This window comes from Embiotoca jacksoni, unplaced genomic scaffold, assembly GCF_022577435.1.
Source record: "Embiotoca jacksoni isolate LCO1_2020_lvr unplaced genomic scaffold, fEmbJac1.0.p SCAF_6, whole genome shotgun sequence".
NCBI classification, from domain to species: domain Eukaryota; kingdom Metazoa; phylum Chordata; class Actinopteri; family Embiotocidae; genus Embiotoca; species Embiotoca jacksoni.
In genome coordinates this window covers 20,972,862-20,992,545 of record NW_027185414.1, presented here as the reverse complement: position 1 = coordinate 20,992,545, position 19,684 = coordinate 20,972,862, and the positions used below count along the sequence as shown (strand labels likewise).

The window sequence follows — 19,684 nt, the reverse complement described above, 5'->3', positions numbered from 1 at the left end:
ATTTTATTCTCTCGTAGCAGTAATAATACAGAGAAGTATACAGTACGTGTATCGTCCACACTCCAGATCAGTGGATGGCGCTGTTGCACCCAGAGGCTGTTTGGCACACCGCCAATAAAAAAAAATCAAAGAAGAAGAAGAAGAAGGGGAGCAAAATGACAGCAGGCTAACTTAGTAAATAGAAAGCTGGTAAGAGTGAAAACGTAACGCCGCCAATTTTAGCTTCGGTTACTTCGGTAAGGCTGCTCGTTATATCAAAATTACAAAACTCTCGGGCCGTAAAAAAAATCGAGTCTAATCTCGGGATTGTGTGTGTTGTAGCCTGGATGTTGCTGCGTTAGATGTTGGTGTTGTTCTGTTAGCATTTATTCACGTTTGTTGTCCGAGTCTTTGTCAGCTGTTTCCTCAAATGCTTCATGTCTTTTTCTAACATCCTAATAATTGAATGTTGTTTTTTTTTTTTTTTTTGTATTTAGAAAATTAAATGTCCATATTTTTGGCTGTTGCTCACAAATAACTTGTACTCTTTTTATTTTATTTTTTCTTTAATTTTTTTTTTATTAAATATCTCTTCCAGGCCCTTTAAAGCAATGTGCCAGTCAAGATGGGGCAGACCCTGTGTATATGTTCCCGTAGCTCCATGACCATTGATAACAAAAAATACTACTTTGTCCAGAAACTAGACGAAGGGTAAGTTTACTGTGTTTTTAACTCCTCTGAACTCTTATCATTAAGGTCAACTGTGGTCATATTGTATTTTTGTTTCTCAACAAACCCCTTTAAAAAAAAATACCCACAACTGAAGAAGAGTCTGATGTATTTTATTGCTTTGACCTACACTGTTTGTTCAGAAACTTTTAAAATCACATCACTGAGCTTCACTGCTGCACTGGGTCACATCTCTCATCCGTCTTTACAATGAATGCTATTTCTAATGAAATATTCATCTGTCTGATGCAGTGATTAGAGACTCGCGCACCAAGTCATGCTTTAAAATAGTCTCTAAAAGCATGCAATTTATGCTTTGAGAAATATTTTGGAAAAATGTAAGACCCTGCTGTTAAAATGAGAAAAAACAACAACATCTAAACTGGTTTTGAAGATTGAATCAACAGGAACAATTTAGTTTGGGGCTGATAATGTCAGAAGGCTGGTGAGAGGTGAACAAATACATTCTTGATTTTGGTCTTTATGAGATTCACCATAAAATAATATGACCACCCTTATAGGTTGAAGTCCAATTTGGATTCATGTGCTTCTTTTGAGCAATATTTCTCTGTGACCTCTCTTCAGCGGCTTCAGTTATGTTGACCTGGTAGAGGGAGTAAAGGACAGGCGCTTCTACGCCCTGAAGAGAATCCTGTGTCATGACCGTGAAGGCCGCCAGGAGGCTCAGACGGAGGTGGAGATGCATCAGGTGTTTAATCACCCCAACATCTTGAGCCTGGTTGCTCACACCTTTGTTGATCATGGAGGGAAGACTGAAGCCTGGTTACTTCTGCCTTATATTAGAGTAAGTTGCTGCAGTATGGAGCATGATGAGAATAACCTCGCAGGAAATGATACGATTCTGATATGTTGGTGTGTTTGTGTGAGCAGAAAGGCAGCCTGTGGTCTGTTCTGGAGAAGTTGAGAGACAAGAGAAGCTCGATGCCTGAAAAACAGATCTTGCAAATCTTGCGCGGTATCTGCTCTGGACTCAAGGCCATTCATGAAAAAGGCTATGCACACAGGTAACCCCCAACCCCCTTCACACACACACACACACACACACACACACACACACACACACACACACACACACACAGACAGACAGAGCAAACATTTGCATGCATAGTACCAGTAGATGCACTTTTCCAGAAGCCTCTGGAAAAATCTGTAACTGTGTCAGTCAATACTTAGTGTATACCTACCTACATATTATTAGCTAAGGATATGGTGTTACAGTTTATTTTGAGGTGAAATGTGATTGATCATTCATTTTGTGTGTGCGAGTGTGTGTGTGTTTCATATTAATTCCATTCATTATTCCATTCATCAAGATATCTAAGCTGTATTTATTTATTTTTGTCATTTTATTTGTTTTTTTGTGTATATAGTCTGCATGTGTGTGTGCATTTCTTTATTGCTCTTGTTTTTTTCTAAAATAATTATTTTTATCTATCTTATTTTATGTATACGTATTTGTAAATTTTGTCATATTGTGTGCACCTTTTTTGTGTTTCTATGCTGCGACGACCAAATTTCCCCACTGTGGGATTAATAAAGTCTAAAATCTAAAGCTTAACAAAATTGCCTACATCTGAACACATGCTGTGTGCTATGTTTGACAGAGACCTGAAGCCTACCAATGTGCTTCTGGATGAGGATGACAGGCCGGTTCTGATGGATTTGGGCTCAATGAACCGGGCCAGGATTGAGGTAAGTACAAAGGGTTGGTGAAGAGTTTGTCCGATTTGATGGATTAAAGGCATTTATAACTGTTGGTAAAACAATAAAGCCCCAATTAGTTTAACTGACGCCTGAAATCAGTCACATCTTCCGTGTCAATTATTTATGTGGCATCAACAGCAAGATGCTGTGTGGTTTGAGTTCCACCCGCACTTCTGTTATTTTGTCTGTTAATATTAAAAAGTCATTTTTAAGTTATTTAAGTGTTGCACAGTGGTTGTATGCAATTAAAGAAATAATTGCAGTTATATGGCAAAATCTATTTTAATGACAGAAAAATGAAGATAAAGAAATCTGAAAACAAATAATCTGAAATGATTACCAATACTACAACATAATATTTAGTGGCGACCCATCAAGTCGTTGTTCAGATCATCTTATGAGATTGAATAGTTTTCTACTAGATTTCCACCTCTACATGGCAGAGTAACATTTTTCTTGCCAGTGAACCTCATATTCAAAGTATCATGCTTTAAGTCCTTAACTCTACCCTCAGAGTAATCTCACTACCTATACTTTTAAGCTCTTCTTTGGGTCGTGATAAGGTCACGGCATTCATGCTGTGTCACAATAGTTTCAGAACAGAACATATTTTTATATTAGTCTTTATATCAAGGACAGAAAAAATTGCACCTGATCTGTTTTTACATGTATTTCACTATAAAATGTAGAGAAATATTTTAATTTATGCTGGCAATGTGATATCTGGCAATGTTAGAGCCATGATGGTGAGACACTCAGACTAAGCCATTTGAGAAAGTATGTGCATAGTGCCAAACAAAAGTAAATTTCATTCTTTTATTTATTTATTTTTAATACGAAGTGGGCTGTAATGTTGGAGACGATGCAGAAATTTGCTGTGATTTACAAAAAGCAAATCACTCGACATCACGTTGTTGCACAAAGAACAACTGGTATCGCCAGAAAGGAAAAATGCTGCTGTTCATTTTGTCGTGTGAAACGTTGTGAAGCGATCGGGACTTTGTGAATTATTCATCCAAGAAGCAGGAATTCGAAAATCGGTAAAGATATTTCTTTGCAGACGTTTGTCCTTTCTTCGTGACATGATTCTTTGGTGTACAAATATGTGAGTCTCATTACAAAGCTCCAGCGCTGCTCTTTCTTGTGACTCGTTTTCCATATTCATGCAGTGACGAGTTCATCAGTAATTTGAACAAGAAAGCTGCATGATGCGGATTGTAACAATGATTAGATTTAAAGTAAATTTGTCTTTACGAACAATAGATTTAGACAATAGAGTCTCCGATGTTTCTTGAATTCTTTCAACCATGTTTATTTCACTTTTCGTCTGGATGCGTCAAACTTGTACAACTTTGGCCTTTTGCTATGCTCGATGGTGCTGCAAGTTTATTCCATCAAAGTTGTTGTGTTTCCAACACTGATCGTGCCACTTCAAATACCCATTTTCTATACTTGGCTTTTTCAGTATTTGCATAACATTTCAAGAGTTATATGCAACAAACCAGCTGAGGATCACTTATAGACCAAAAGTGTGTCGTTTTTTTTGTTTTCACCTGTCTATGTTGTTTATCTTCTAAACATTACAACCTCTAAATGATTACTACACTGTGACAACTTTAATAAAAAAAACGGAGTTTATTACAGGTTAAAGGATCCAGAGATGCCATGACCATACAGGACTGGGCAGCCCAGCGGTGTACCATTTCCTACAGGGCTCCTGAGCTCTTCAATGTGGAGAGCCACTGCATTATAGATGAGCGCACTGATATCTGGGTAAAACCTTGTAGCCTTCTTTGCTTGCTGTGCATGTTGTTCTCTGAAACTTCAGGTGAAAATGACTGTGGATCATTCACTGACTCCTTCTTCTTATCTTTGGTTTGTGGTCTTCCCATAATCCTCCAGTCACTTGGCTGTGTGCTTTACTGCATGATGATGTTGGAGGGGCCATACGATCTGGTATTTCAGAAGGGGGACAGTGTTGCTCTGGCTGTCCAGAACCCAGTGGCCATCCCACAGTCCTGCAGGTCAGTGTTCAGATTTTATCTCACTGTGTAACCTGAAAGTCTCCCGTTGATGTATCAGTCACTGGCACTGCCCGTGATAGTGGTAGAAAAATAACAACACACATTTTTACCTGAGATTCTTTTTCCAAATTTATTTTGCATTTACTTTCCATTGTAAGTGTGCATCTAAGTTAACAGCAGTCCAACTTCTTAAATGCAGCCCAAGCTCACTGAATGCAGTTTGTTTCTCTTTTTGATTGAACAGAAGTGCTATGTGAAAACACGAGTTGGATCAGTTTTCATGTATATAAAGACAAGTCTATTGATAAAGATTCTGTGGTTGGTGTTAGGGACGCATGCGTGCCCTTAAGTTTAAAAGTCAGTTGTTTAGGTTTATGTAATTAAATATGGGCCAAACTTATATTAAGTCAAGTTAAAGTTTATTATACAGTAGTTCAATATTGCAAAACATGCCTTACTGTACATACAATAAAAACAACAACGAAGTAGAATCAGCAAAATACACTAAATGTATAAAAAAAAAAACTACATTCAAAGTATTATTACGTGGAACCGTTGACACAATTAAATACTTTCAATAGACAGCAAAATATACAAGTTGTGATAATAGCGTCGAGGTCTGACAACACATACAAGAACACATATACACGCATATACCTAACCTTGTGCACATTGGTTGACCACAGTTCAGTATTTTGTGCTGACTAAGGGAGGTTATAGGCTGATGTGAAAAGATGAGTTTTGATGTCGTGTCTGTTTGTCTTGTGCCCAGTTACTCTGAGGGCCTGCAGGTGTTGCTGAGCTCCATAATGGTGTCAAATCCGCAGGAGAGACCAAACATCAACTGGGTTCTTGACCAGGTACAGGACCTTCAGAGTCGCAGCCCCAACACCCAAACCAACATGGTCTGACTTTTGCACGCTGCACTTGATGTCGGGTCACGGAGACCTTTGCACGCGTAAATGAACATCTCTTATTTCCAACTTGAAATTACTTCTTTTATTTATTGAGTTCAGTGTAAAAGCCTAGGTATGGATTTTCACTCATCTTGGGGAGCTTGGCAACAGTAATCAGCTTTTATTTCGAACGATCCAGGCCAGCCTGCGTATCACCGAACACTCTTTGTCACAGATTTACCAAATGATCCGAAGAATCTGAAATGCCTTAAGTGTTATTTGACCCTGCTGTAGGATGCTTTTGCCAAGGATCAAATGTTGTGTCTAATATTAATGTGGCTTTACCATGAATGGACGGTTCTACATTTTGAAAAATATAGTGATTCCTGAATGTCTGAGTTACATGAGAAGATGGCTACCACTGCTCTCATATGTCAGTTCAGTGTGAAACTGGAGCCTGCAGCCTGTTAGCTTAGTTTAGCGTTAGGACCGGAGAGAGGAGGGAAAACGGCTTGCTGGGTCTGTCCGAAGGTAACAGAATCATCCTAAAGTTTACTATTTATCATGTTGTTTCTTTATTTGTACAAAAAAAACTAATTAAATGGGTTAAACCAATAAGATATAACCTGTTAATTAGTGAACTGTAGAGATGCTGGGCCAGTGGATTTTTCCTTTGAACAGAGACAAGCTAGCTGCCCCCCTTTTTGCAGTCTATATGTTATTTAAGATAACCAGCCAAAGGCTGTAGTTTTAGCAAATAAGATTATTTCTAGTGTATTCTTTAAGACAAGAAACTGTTTTCATCCTAAAATGTAGTTACATTTTTTTTTCTGATAAAAGGGATAACATTAAAGCTTTGCCAAACTTTCCAGTGCATGAAAGCTACCCGAGTTTAATACATATCAATTACATTCCCTACCAAGAAGGAATAACTTCCCGTTCCCTTTTATTTCTCATCTTGATTCCTCACTCTAGTGCGTGTAACATCGTGTAGGTTACACGTAAATGCTGTCATCATCAGTGTACACCTTTAGATTTTCTTCCACACCTTCATTCACACTATCTTTGCCTGAAAAGTGAAGAGGCCGAGTGCTACTCACCTGCAGTACTGCATTTGAACACACAAAGGTGCTCCATCATCACAGTCCCCTTCTCAACATATTCACATGGTGATCGACTATGTTTGTTTGTGTGTGTGTGTATAAATTCACTTTTCGTACAACACAGAAATGACTATCTGCCTACACAAAAATAATAAATACATCTTAAAGGAGAAGGGATCAGGCATTACCGGTACAGACCTAAACAATAAGAAATCCATTTTAAGCGGTTTAAGGAATCACTTAAAAATTTGATTATATTAACTGTAAGTAAAAGTTTTTATCACATTTGTTTTGCTGGTTAACCTTTTTACTTTTAAACAATTACGCATTTTCCATTCCAGATATGTTTGTGTTTATTCTGGGTTTCCTGTCGTGTGAATGTCATCTCGCACTTTTGTTCTCTCGGGATACGACCACCTCTCGAAGGGTCTTTCTTATAGACCTGAATGGTACCTTTTAAACTGTTTATCAGACTATTGGGAATATTTTGGGCATATAGGTTAAGTCTAATGCATTTGTGAGTGTAATGCGGTGATATAGGACCATATTAAAACTAAGAATTGTCCTTAATTGCTAACTTGTTCGGTTAATTGTTGGAATGTATTGGGATTGACACACTGTTTAAATATATTATCTTTTAATGCAAAGTTTGGATATTTCAAATGACTGAACCTGTGTGTAGTATTTCGTGGCAAACTAATACTGGTTTGATGGTGCTGGTAAGAACATTTTTAGGTGTATTGGTAAAGGTCCTAGATAAGAGTGTGTTATTCAATTATGGAAAACTCTATTGACACTATCATTGCACAGTAATGGATTAATAAATATTAAACATGTAGCACTCTGTACACTTTTTAATACAATTGTGAAATAAAACGGTATCCTACATTTAAAAAGTAGTCTGTCAAGAAAAGTATGTGTCAGGACTCAAATATTATCTCCACTACTTAGTCAGTCTGGTGTTCACAATATGGCAAAATGGATCAAATCAAGCTATGAAATCCTCATTGACAAACATTTGCAGTAAAATGGTTTCATACTAAAGAACTCGGTGGCTTTAATGTGGCGCTGTCATATAATGCAACGTTTCCAGTGAGTCTGTTTAAACTGGTTCCTGACCTGCTATCAGTGATGCAGGAAGTAGTCAGACCCTTTACTTGGGTAACTGCTTTATAAATGCTCTTACGTGTAAAAGTCCTGCAACTAAAATGTCACCTGAATGAAAGCATGTAAATAATATTAGCTAAATGTTAAACTACTAATAGTTCAGAAAAACAAGTGTTACTACTTATAGTATAACTGGCTTGCTATTACAAATACATGAATATGTAAGCATTTCACTGTTGTAGTTGGTAAAGGTGGAAGTAATTTGAACTTATATTCATTGATGAAAGTGTTGGTCTCTAACAGAGCATCATGTATAATAATATTTTGTATCCTTTAAAATGTGTATTAACCTTTATGACTTCTGCATTTGAAGTTACATCTTACCTACAGTGGTGCTGAACATCAGATCTGAAACTAAAACTTCAAGTCACATGAAACTGGCAAGATAATATGTACATATGTCGAAAGTACTCGCAGAAGGATCCCTTCCTCCTTCAGTCTGTCGATAATTTTCTCAAAAATCTAGTCGAGTTCAGTTATAAAGTATCATGAAATGTAAATGCTTGAGTTTTTTAAGTACAGTGCTGGAGTAAATCCAGTGCTGCTGGCTAGATGTTCCTCGGCCATTTGATTGAATGACATAGAGCACACCGCCCCTGGACCCTGGATCAGTGGAAATTAGTTGTTGCCTTCAAGTGATGAATAACATTTCACAGTCTGGCAGTGGATGAATCGGGTTTGCTGGTTGGCAGGAGAATGCTACCTCTCTGAATTCATAGAGCCAACTGTAAAGTTTGGTGGACGAGGAATAATGGGCTTACGCTAAATCTTTATTCTACAGTGTATGGTGATATTTTAGACTTCAGCATGCTTCCAACTTTGTGATTAGGCTCTCTGCATAAAGAAAGGTTCATAAAGAAATTGTTTTCCAAATTTGATGTCAGGCCTTATCACTCATCTTTATCATATCACTTTATCATCATGTCCTATTGGCTGAAGGGAGCAAATCTCTGTAGCCAGACTCTGAAATCTGACATTCAGTCCTTTAGAAAACAAGAAAATTTGGGATTTGTACTATTAACAAATTAAATGTAAAATCTTGTACTTTTTTAATGAAGTTGTCTCAGTCTTGGATGGATTGTCCTCCATGGCAGACATGCACAACCTTCATCTGGCCGTACTGAGCTCTGACGGCCGTTCTTTACCTCTTTCTGTGTTTGTGTATTTGTGTGCACACATGCTTGGAAACGAATATGAAACTGCTCGTGTAGCTGGATTTACAACCCTTACATCCACTCAGATCAGAGAGATGCCACACTTCACTGCTCCTCCAATTACTTTTAAAGGTAATTCCTATCTTGCCGGGCACAAACACACAAATATGACCAGTCATAAAGTATGCACAACATGCCGCATATTTACAACGAATGTTCCCTTTTATACACAAACACCCTTAGAAGTCATTACGCTTGAATTTATATAATCCAGTCTGATTTCTTCCTCAGGCCCACCTACAAACCCCAGACTCCCCTGAGACTGGGTTCAGGACGGCGCCGAGTTTATGGGTTCAGTGAGGACCCACACACAAACACACGCTCACACTCTGCCCCCACCTTTTATATTCACTATCATCTGCCTGTGAGGGGCTGCATGATGTCATGCAACACAAGCGCAAGGTCAACACAATGTTCGCCTATGTTTTAGCACCAATTTCATGTGTTTTGCTTGTCATTCAGTTAGAGGATACACTGGTGGTTTGGTTTGGATCCTGTTAGTGTGTGTATGTGTGTGTGTTTCATTTGTAACCCAGCCCCTGTCTCGAAACACAAACACACTTAAGCTCTCACGCCATAAACCATCCGTGGGCTTTATTGATTTGGCAATGAATCAATTAGTGAATTATTTAATTAGCAAAGCATTATGGGTCAGTGCAGAGCTGCTCCCACCCCGCAGTGTTCCTAGGTCTCTTTAAATCATTTTGCACATATGTTTGGAAGCCATGTGCGGGTGTGTGCACCTCATCTTCGCTGTTCAAAACAACCATCCAAAAGTTTCCTAAACACAGTGAGCTGATTCCTGTGAGACCTTGTTAAGTGGCCCACTAAGTTTCTGTTGTTGCTTTCCAGACGAGGGATCCTATTTCTTTAAAGCTTTATGTGTACAGACTCAGAACTTTTTCTGTCACTCAAGTCCAAATTAGTCTTGGCTGCAGCTGAAAGAGGAAGAAATATGGACATTACGTCTACCCCGTTGAGTGGATGAGTTATGACTTGTGCTTGTGATCAGGGCGTTCTTTCCATCCAGGAGCTTTCTGTGTGCTCATTAATTCATGGGAGTGTTTGGGTTAAAATGCATAATGAGTTCATTAAGGGGGATTGGCGTAATCAAGAAAGGTATTGCCTTAATTACTGGCACGGGGCCAGACCTATCCGTTCTCTGAGATCGGCAACCCACCCTGTCCACAGAGCTCACTAATTTAATTAAGTGTACAAAATGCAACACCGTAACGTCGCCCTTGGGGGCAATTATGGCACTGGAGATTGAAAGATCTCCGCCGGGGGTATTTTACTTACTGGCAGGAGATTGCCTGTGTCAGTTAGCTGATTGCATTGATTATATTGATTTGTAACAGCTTTTCGGGTAATTTCATCTGCAAAGGTGAGAGCAACACGTTGGTCCAGGGACTTTTTTATTTATTCTTTCTTTATTTAGACGCTGGACTCTTTTGCCAAGTGATTAGATGAAATGGAGCTCCACAATAAGTCTTTTAAAGTGCGAGTTGGAAAAGAAGGATCGATAGTTTTTATTTGCCGGATAAGGTCAGAACAGGTTGGCTGTTATGAATTCTTTTAAAGGCATCACAACTCTTTCACCTACAGTGTAGCTTCATAGTTGTGCTGAAATGGCAGGAAAAGGGCTTAAATTATACAGAGGAAAGATCTTCAGCTTATAAAACAGGCAGACTAGACACGTCTACTTTACCCGAGTCACCTAAACCGGCATGTTAAAGATAGATGCCTTCATTTGCACATATTTCTCTATACTGGAATGATACTGCAAGTGTCCTCCACCATTACGGATACACACTCGAAAGATGCCTGCATTGGTTACCTTCTATTCATTGTTCTACTGTCAGCCTCTCAAACAAAATGTTTTCAATCTCAAGAGAGAGAAAAATATTCATCGTTGGCCTTTTCTTGTAGGAGAAAATGTCTGTGAAACACCTTGTATGTAAATTCTCAACAAAAACCAACAGTAGTGAAATTAATTGGGGTCTTGGCAGCTCAGCAGATTGTAAAGTTGGGGATTTTCAGTTCTGGTGCTGTGAACTTGAAGCTTTGTGGATTTTTTTTTTTTTTTACTTAAATGCCCATCAAAGGTCAATCAAAGTAAATGCAATTGATAGTTAGTACTAGAAAAACATAGGTTGAGCTATTCCACCCTCCATGGAAACAAATATTAGTTGAAATTAAAGATTGACTTTCTACAACATTATTTGGTACATGAAAAAGCAAAGTAGTAGATTTAAATAAATTCCATGTGGCCACCATGCCGACTCGATGAGCTTATAACGTACCGTGACCACATGATATGTGCATCAGTCCAACTTTTTCTCGACTAATACCAATAACTAAAGCTAGGGTGCCTGACAATATTTAGTAACAACCGCTACTGGCTCTCCGTACCTCACAGTGCAGAACTCATTGGTGTCATTCTTATGTAAGGTAACATGACAGCAACGATTCCCGTGGCACAAAAAGCTTGGGTTAACATCTTGTCATGACTGAAGAGATGTGATCACTTGTGAAAACACTAAATGTTATATCAAAGAAATTACGTTTATTGTGGATTGGTAATGCAATTTATTAAAAGTACTGTAGCTGATATCAGTCCATCGTATCTGATTGGTGCCGCTATAGTACTTTTATCTTGACTAACGCACATGTTTGTTTTGTGTTAATTATTTCTGGGCACTTCAAACTTTGCAGCAAACCTTTAGTGATAAGCAGTGACGTATGGTTCAACCCTTATAGTGATAATATAGTCATCATCATTTTACCTTTATTTTAAAATTAAAATTTGACTTCATAGCGTTGTCTCGAGAAACTTAATTTTATTGTGCTGTTAAAATGACACTTTTTAGCCATTTTTCGCTCCTATCTATTATCTAGTGTAATTCACAGTCATGGCAGATTTGTTTCAGTCCAACCGTTTGCATTTCCGTTTAAATTATATGGTGCTCGACCGAGTTCAACACAGTACAATTTCAGATAACACAAGCAAATGAATTACTTTTATTGGTCAAGTATGTTTACAAGTATCAGACTCCAGTTTCTCGTGTACTCAAGTATGTTTATAAGGCGCTGTGCTTACTCAGTGTTCAGAGAGATACACATGGACATACTGATAAAAACATAGTTTCATCATTTTGACCACACAGGCAGCATTTTGGGGAAAATGCAAAAAATACAAATGAAGAAAACCAGGAAATTCTCTCTACTTTGGTATTTGTAGCACTTACTGTATGTGTTGTCACAGTTGTGAAGACATCTTCTTTGGCCTGTGTTTTGTGAACTTGTAGTCTGTTGAGAGTTGAGGTCTCTTGGTCATTATAGAAACGCTACTGAAATGGCTTATAGTCTGCCAATTAAAGAGAGAAATGTGCCCCAACAGATTAGTTTTAATTACAGGCCTGTAACCTTTGCTAAGTATGGCAAAGGTAAAAAGAGGCTAATAGTTTGATGAGCAGTTCATCAGTGCTGATTAAGAGGATGGGATGACAAGATAATCCAGAGGTGGCATGGTCATTAAAGGTGGCCAGAGAAGAGTAAATTAGCTGATTAAACAACTTCCCGCCCAGCCAATGTTCAGCAGGCGGAAAGGAGGGCCTTCATCAGTGATGGATGAGGAGGCGTGGAGGAAGCGTTTATGTCGCTCGCCGGTCGAGTTGTCACTGAATGAGTGAAGTGTCTTCATCAATTTGGAGCCATTATCATGTCAAAAGGAGAGGATGGTGCTTGAAGGAGGAGAACAGGTTGGGGGAGGAGAGAAGCAGAAAGGCCATCTGCATACTACAAGTTTATTCATTTGCACACACACACACACACACACTCTCTCTCTCTCTCTCTCCCTCTCCTCCAGCCCCTCCTCCCAGGCAGTCCAGTTTACCGTAAGGCTGTTTAATTTTCCTAAAATAGGGCTGTGACAGCTGTGTCATGCTGATGAGAAGGTGCTGAGAAGAGTGTCAGCCTGTCACAACTCATCTATCTCAGCCCTGATAATGCTGAACCACCGCCTCTTCCTCCTCCTCCTCCTCTTCTTCTTCTTCTTCTTCTTCTTCTTCTGCTGCTGCTCTCCCCTCCCCATGTCTCCTCACTCCTCCTTCTGAGAAGTCATACTTTTCCCTCAAATAAACGCTGCAGTACCAGTCTGTTAAACTGGTGTGTGTGTGTGTGTGTGTGTGTGTGTGTGTGTGTGTGTGTGTGTGTGTGTGTGTGTGTGTGTATCTGTGTGTGTGTTTTGGAGGTGGAGTGATTGACGCAGGAAAAGGACAAAAGTAATAACTGGGAGCTGTTTTTTATTTCACCTGCATTGATTGTTATAGGTCTCTTTATCATCTGACCCGGCTCAATTATGCCAATTGGATATCACAGTGACACCGCGAGGTTGTGGGGACAGTAAAATGAAACACAGAAAGTGAAAGGCGGATTAAAGCGTGTGTGTGTGTGTGTGTGTGTGCGTGTGCATGTGCGCGTGCGCGTGTGACAAAGGTTGAGTAAGACATAGTAGATGAGTGTAGAAAATAGCCTGTTGGTGGAATATGCATCACTTAGCATGTATTACTTTGCAGAGAGAAGGACAACAATTTAAATGTTAGCGATGTCATTTCCACCCGTCAGTCATGTCAGGGTGCGATAAATGTGGAGCCATTACATAAATGAGATGTTGACGTGACCCTCTTTATGCATGGTTGTAGACATATACGCTCTGGTATCTCTTTAGTTTTGTCTAAATAGAATACAAATCTAATAAATAACCTGACCTCTTTCGTCAGTGGTTACAGGAAACGTCCGAATTTTTTTTGAAAAGCAACATATCCAAACTGGTGGCATTTCAGCTCTTGTAATGTCAGCTGTTTTCAGTGAAAAGCTTTAGAAACTCATTACACACTAGGTTACCTGCTCAGCACCGCACAGGACACAGTCAGCAACTAGCTGACGAAAGAAGAACCAAACAGCCAGATATTTCCCTCACGAGTTGGTAGCTACAAAAAGCGGAGATAAAAGAGAGTTAATGTTTCGTTTGAAGTCATCAGGCGGACACAAACACAACTCCAAATGTATGTTAGTGTTGCACCATATCTGCTAGATGCTGGCAAGGTTGCCACATCAACTTAAAAGGTGATGATATGACAATTTTGTGTTCACTAAATGTTTCCGCTGCTCTCAAGTGAACACAGAAACCAGTAATTGCATATTTAAAATTGGGACCTGATAGCTGCATATAGATTAAAGTAGGTCTTTAAATTGGTCCCAAGTATTTTTTCTAGTACACATAGTTACAGTTCACTCTGCCTCTCTACCTGCTGTTGTTTGATCATCAGCTTATGAAGATAGAAGGTAATACCTCCCTGTTAGACCTGAAAATGCATTTTATTTGCAGGCTCATCCTGTATCGGACATCTTTGACAAAATATTCCGTACGGTCATGAGCTAAAGGAGTGCCTGGACCTTGTAGGGTGAGTGTTTGTCATATCAAGAGAGTTCTTCCAGGGTGAGCAGTGGCTGCAATGCCAGTACAAATCTGTAAAGTGAGGAATTTAACAAGTGTAGCAGCCACATCTGTATGTTTTTGCATATTCAGGTGCTTGGCTTCAATGTGCATTGGCATGTGGGTGATAGGTGTGTCATTATAGGTGTGTGCTTTGTGGTTCGAGGTAGTTGCACTCACCTGGTTCCCTTCCATTGGCTTTTGATGATTAAAGAGTAGGGTGACTTTTAGATCCTTTTGTGTCTTGTGTGCCTCTTTCCTTTTCCTGGCACTCATACATGGAAACAATCAATGTTTTGGTGGAATCGGTTGTGCAGCGTTTTGATGTGGAAAAAAAAAATGGGTAAACAGAGTCTCAGAACTGTGTGTGTGTGTGTGTGTGTGTATCATCAGTGTTGTCCTGTGCTTGATTTTGCAACGTATTGCTTTATTGTTAGACAGTCAGCTGCAATTATAAGCATCATCATAAGAATAAATAATTGATTACAGTGGAAAAAAATTAACAAATGCATTTATAATGTATTTTAAAAATGATAAATAAGCTTAATGTATGTTTCAGAAACACAACCAGAACCAATACAAGTGACAGCAGCACCACAAATGTTTATCATTATTATAAGTAAATATAATTATAAGTAAATATAATTAGATAATAATCCTTACCTTCATGAGTTTGTTTTTTAAGTGCTAAACTGTAAGACATCTTCCTAATTTTCTTCACATATCCTTAATTTAATGTTCATAGAATACTTTCAAACTCATTAAATATATTTGGAAATCAATTAAACAACTTCTTTTCAGAACACCTGGAGCTTCTGAAATTCCCTCACACAATGAAACAGAGTGCCAATTTCAGTTAGTACAGCTGTCAAGAATAATCGTATTAAAAAGAGTGTCATTTAACAAGTGTAATGTCCTGTTAAATCCAGAGCAGCCATTTATTCAGTAATAGTTTTCATCTGTTCTTATTAGTCTGGGTTTGGGCCAGAGGACGTGCAGTATCTCCTCTCAGTCCCCTACAGATACACCTGTCATGCATGCAGATACTCAACAGGAAATATTTTTCTCAAAACCTGTTAACTTTCAAAACATAAAAATGATAAATACAATAATATTCTGCCGTTTTATGATGGACTATCTTTGGAGAACATCAGTAATAGAAAGAACAAGATATAGAACAAGAGTGCTGCTAAACTTTGCACTTTGTGTTAATAAAACAGGAGCTGTGCTTCAAATGTTACCAAACTCAAATGGGCCCATAAATTCAACATCACCATCAGCTCTAAAATATATTGTGAGACCGTAAAGGCTTCATTTCTTCTTCAAATCCTTGCCTATTTCTTTCCACACAGGTACCTGCACCTCCATGTGGACACATAAGTTCATGTGTAACCTTCACAAACAGTGGATGGAGCCTTTGTGGCTACGCCTCAGCCCGGGACTGTCAGTGTTAATGATGCCAGCCTCTTTGATGCTGTCAGCCAGACAGATTACCTCTGCTCTTAACCTGCTTTTGAACCCAGTGTGCCACACAAAAGCCAGCTGCACACCATCATACCAGTGCAAACACTTATTCACATTAATGCCACTTTATTCACTGCCGTTACTTCAAAAGTGGAGGAAGGATACATTTATTTTGAGTCATGATTAAGATTATATGTGACTCACACTGAAAACAAGATGGATTAGAGAAGGTCAACAGCTCAGTGAAGGCATACGCAGTTGAAAAGGGGAAAAGCAACATTATCATGTCGATTAGCAGAACTGTCCTGGGAAAGCAAATATACTTATTACAACAAAAAACTGTCCGTAATAAATCAATGTGGGAAAAGTGTTACACAGTTATTAATAATAATGTCCCTGTTCTTTTGCTGTTTTGTGGCCACCATTTGTTTTTTTTTTGTTTTTGCTTGTCCATTTGTCAAAGTGAAAGAGAGTAGCAGACTCTTTAGGCCGTAGTCATCCTTTGTTACTGTCGTGGTGCTAAATAAAAAGTCAGGGGATGACTGGTTTCATCTGCTGGGGACCATAAATGTCTGTACAAAATTTAATGGCAGTAAATCCAATATTTGTTGCTGCCAGGTATCAATGCCAAAGCATGTAATACACCTGTCAGCCCACCAGAGGACACCGTGGCAGTGTGACGTGTTGCTTCACCCAGGCCTGAAAAGTACACTCTATGACCAGGGTCAAAGAAGGAGGTCATATGATAAAATTCCAGTTATTAGGAACGTTGTGGGTGGATGGACGGGACAAATACTGGACTTTCATCGCACAACTGGTGTTCGAGTTCATTAGGAAACAAAAGTCAACATGGATTTCTTTTAAGTTACATACATGACATATTGAGCTTCCGTGACTTAAGTAACTTACATGAAGTATGCAAGATTATTGTTTTGATTACTTTTTTCAAACCCAAATTGTGATCTTTTCCTAAACTTATCCAAGCAGTTTTGGTGCCTGTAGTTTACTACATGTGATATCGGATTGTTATTGAGATGTTTCAGACTGAAACAAAATGGAGGACAGACGCATGCCGTGCCACTAGTGTTCCTGAAAACACACAAGCATTCTCAGTATGTTGTCATTCATCATTGTGAACGTAAACATAAAACACCCCAACAGTGATTATTCAGTCATAACTGCTAATCTGTAGGGATTTTAATGCATTTATGTATTTGTATGAGGCCTGATGACTTTTATCAACACTTTCAATGACAAGAACTGTCTCTCATTAAGCATAGCATGATATGACAAGTTAGTAATTTAATTACTTTATGATCTAATCTGTCTTTAGCCTAAGGGGTTGACAATGAAGACTGTAAACTGTCATTAGAACAGAAAACTGTTTCCATGTGTCACTTTGCGGTGTGCAGAGCTGAGGAGATGCAGGCGGCAGGGGGGAAGGCAGGGTTGGAAGGTCAGTGTCTCTGCTGCTGAAGGAGGGGAGGCAGCAGGCTGTAGGTGTGGGTGGGCAGGCTGAGGGGGGATTTAATTAGAGCGAGTGCCTGCATCCCCCTCGGGTGTCCTGCTCCGAATTACTACGTGCTGCCAAGGGTTAACTGGCCTGATAAATGGGATCAGTCGCACTTGTATATGCACACACACACACACAACACACTCTCACACACCTGTGCTGTACAGAGGGAATGACTAAGGCCTGTTTACAAAATTTGTAAAAATACAGACCCTGAAATAGCATATAGACTCTTCTGATACACTTCACTCAGAGAAACATGTTTTAGCAGCAACATAAAGTCATTCTTGTGTGTACCTAAACAATAGCTTGTTAAGTGTTTGGTCAGACACTGAAACGACATTAAAATGTTTGAGGGATTGGATCTCAGTATGTCATGGATGCCTTCACACCTGTACTTAGACATGTCCATTTGTGATTGAATTTCCCTCGATGCATCTTAATACCAGGTGTGACCAGGCGTGATATTGTTCAATGGCTATTGAAAGGATTGTCAGGAACTTTTTGGACAGATAGACCTATCTTCCTCAGGTGTAATTGTAATAATTTTGGTGACTTTTACCGCCACCATCAGGTTCTATTTTAACCACAAGACTTTTGGTTTGAAATATGTGCAGATCTAATGACGTCCCCGGTCTATAGGCATTGAGTTTTGTGCTGTTTAGAAAATGTTAGTGTTTTGAATTAAAATGACAAACAAACGTTACACCCTCTTAACATCATCATATTAGCTTTATCATTGTGAAAATATAGCACACTAACATTATCGTTTATCTCGGAGCACCGCTGCACCTACTGTAAGTAGCTAAAGCCTCACATAGCTGCCAGGATGACTGCAGACGTCAAGTCGTGTTTAAATAGAATTCTGGATGTCGATCATTCTGGAGCGCAACATAGACCACAGTGATGTAAATAACGTTTCTGTACAAATTGGACAAGTTCTGACAGTGATTCAAAGTTTGTAGTGTGTTTACGACATGCCTTCTCCTGCGTGGAAAAACAAGACAAAAAAAAAGATATTAGAAAACTGTGGTGTATCCACTAAATTAGAGACTGGGTGTTTTCCAGTTTGGTGACATTCATGAGGTCACTTCTTGTGGGAGTGTTTCTTTGTGAACACATCTCAGTGAAGGGACGTGGCTGTGTTGAGTGAAACGCCACCAGAGCATGTTTTTTCATAAATCTTTAGTCTTAATCAAAACGGAGGCTGTGTTCATTAATAACTCCGTGTGGTTGGCCTGATGGCAGAACACAATGCACTAATGGAACAATTTATTTCCATAATGCTGTATTGTCAGAGTAAGCGAACAAGCAGCAGGGAGGGCGGAAGAGAAGAGAGCGCGGTAGAGGGAGACATTGCATTAAAACAGAAAGGACAGTGATGAAGGACATTAAAGGTAAATTGAGTTTTGAGAACATTAGTGGGTGTTTTGATATTGTTTTTTTAATGGTGGGAGAGTGAATGTGGCCTCAAATCCAATCAGCGCTGGCCTCTAAGTGGCAGACTTTCCCAGAGCACAAACCTGAATGGCAATAGTGGCCATACTTTGAGACCCTTTTGAAAATCGGTTCTGCTTTAATGAAGCAAGAGTTTTTACAGATTAAATGGTCAACACACTTGTTAAATCTAATGGTCACTGCTCACGATCTGTCCTAAAATTCTTTTAAACTAACATTCTAAGAAAAATTCTCAGTTGCTTTTTTACAGAGAGTTAGATGAGAAGATCCGCTCTTGTGTGTAAATTATGTATGGAGCCAGCAAGAAGATGTGAAATTTTAAAAGTGAACATTTTCACTTTTAAAAATCAGGCGCATACAGATTAGCTAGAAAATTGTTTTTTTTATTCATACAAAACAGAAATAGAAACATTTTGCATTTCAGATGGAGGTTTGTACTCTTTTTCTTAGCAAGGCAAAGTTGGGCACCAACTATTGTATTTGTTGAAAGTATGGTATTCCCATTAAATAAACAACAACTGAGCTGTTGGGGTACTGATATGTTTATGTTTAAAGGGAAGTTAACCAGGCAAAGTCTTTCCACTGCTTTCAGTCTTTATGCAAAGTGGATTTCCTCCTGGCTCCAGCTAAACACTCAGTTTACACATTTTAGACTTGATCTGCTCATCACACTCTCTGAAAAAACCCCAATGAATTTATATTCTAACTGTAGACCAATTTCTTTAAATAAGATCTGTAATAACCAGCTGAACACAGGGACTGTAGACTGGATGTCATCTTCTAGCCTAATTTAGATTGTTTATTTCACACTGATAGACTGATACACTGTCCCTTGCTTTGCTGGCACCTTTCTGTACAATAGGCTTTTATCCCAGAGAAAAATTGGACATGCCACAGTAAGAAAATCAACTGTAA

General features: G+C 38.9%; 1 protein-coding gene across 2 annotated transcripts; it reads left to right on the top strand.

Annotated features, from left to right (window-relative positions):
- The first annotated feature begins 118 nt into the window (after positions 1–118).
- stk16 (serine/threonine kinase 16) lies at positions 119–7,488 on the top strand. 2 transcript variants are annotated; one of them, XM_069174122.1, is made up of 8 exons: positions 119–189; positions 578–690; positions 1,294–1,513; positions 1,600–1,733; positions 2,334–2,421; positions 4,078–4,206; positions 4,336–4,457; positions 5,230–7,488. In XM_069174122.1, exons 2-8 carry the CDS (start codon positions 605–607, stop codon positions 5,366–5,368), a joined length of 918 nt encoding a protein of 305 aa, XP_069030223.1. In that variant the 5' UTR covers positions 119–189; positions 578–604; the 3' UTR covers positions 5,369–7,488. The 2 variants fall into 2 exon arrangements, with proteins under 2 accessions (XP_069030223.1, XP_069030222.1); XM_069174121.1 differs by having other exon boundaries at positions 134–236.
- Positions 7,489–19,684: the final 12,196 nt, after the last annotated feature.

What these genes read in the sequence shown, in the direction of transcription:
- stk16 (XM_069174122.1), top strand. Translation starts at nt 605, where the DNA reads ATGGGGCAGACCCTGTGTATATGTTCCCGTAGCTCCATGACCATTGAT. An exon ending in TACTTCTGCCTTATATTAGA is followed by an intron (nt 1,514 to 1,599) that starts GTAAGTTGCTGC and finishes TTGTGTGAGCAG; the next exon opens with AAAGGCAGCCTGTGGTCTGT. An exon ending in GAAAAAGGCTATGCACACAG is followed by an intron (nt 1,734 to 2,333) that starts GTAACCCCCAAC and finishes TATGTTTGACAG; the next exon opens with AGACCTGAAGCCTACCAATG.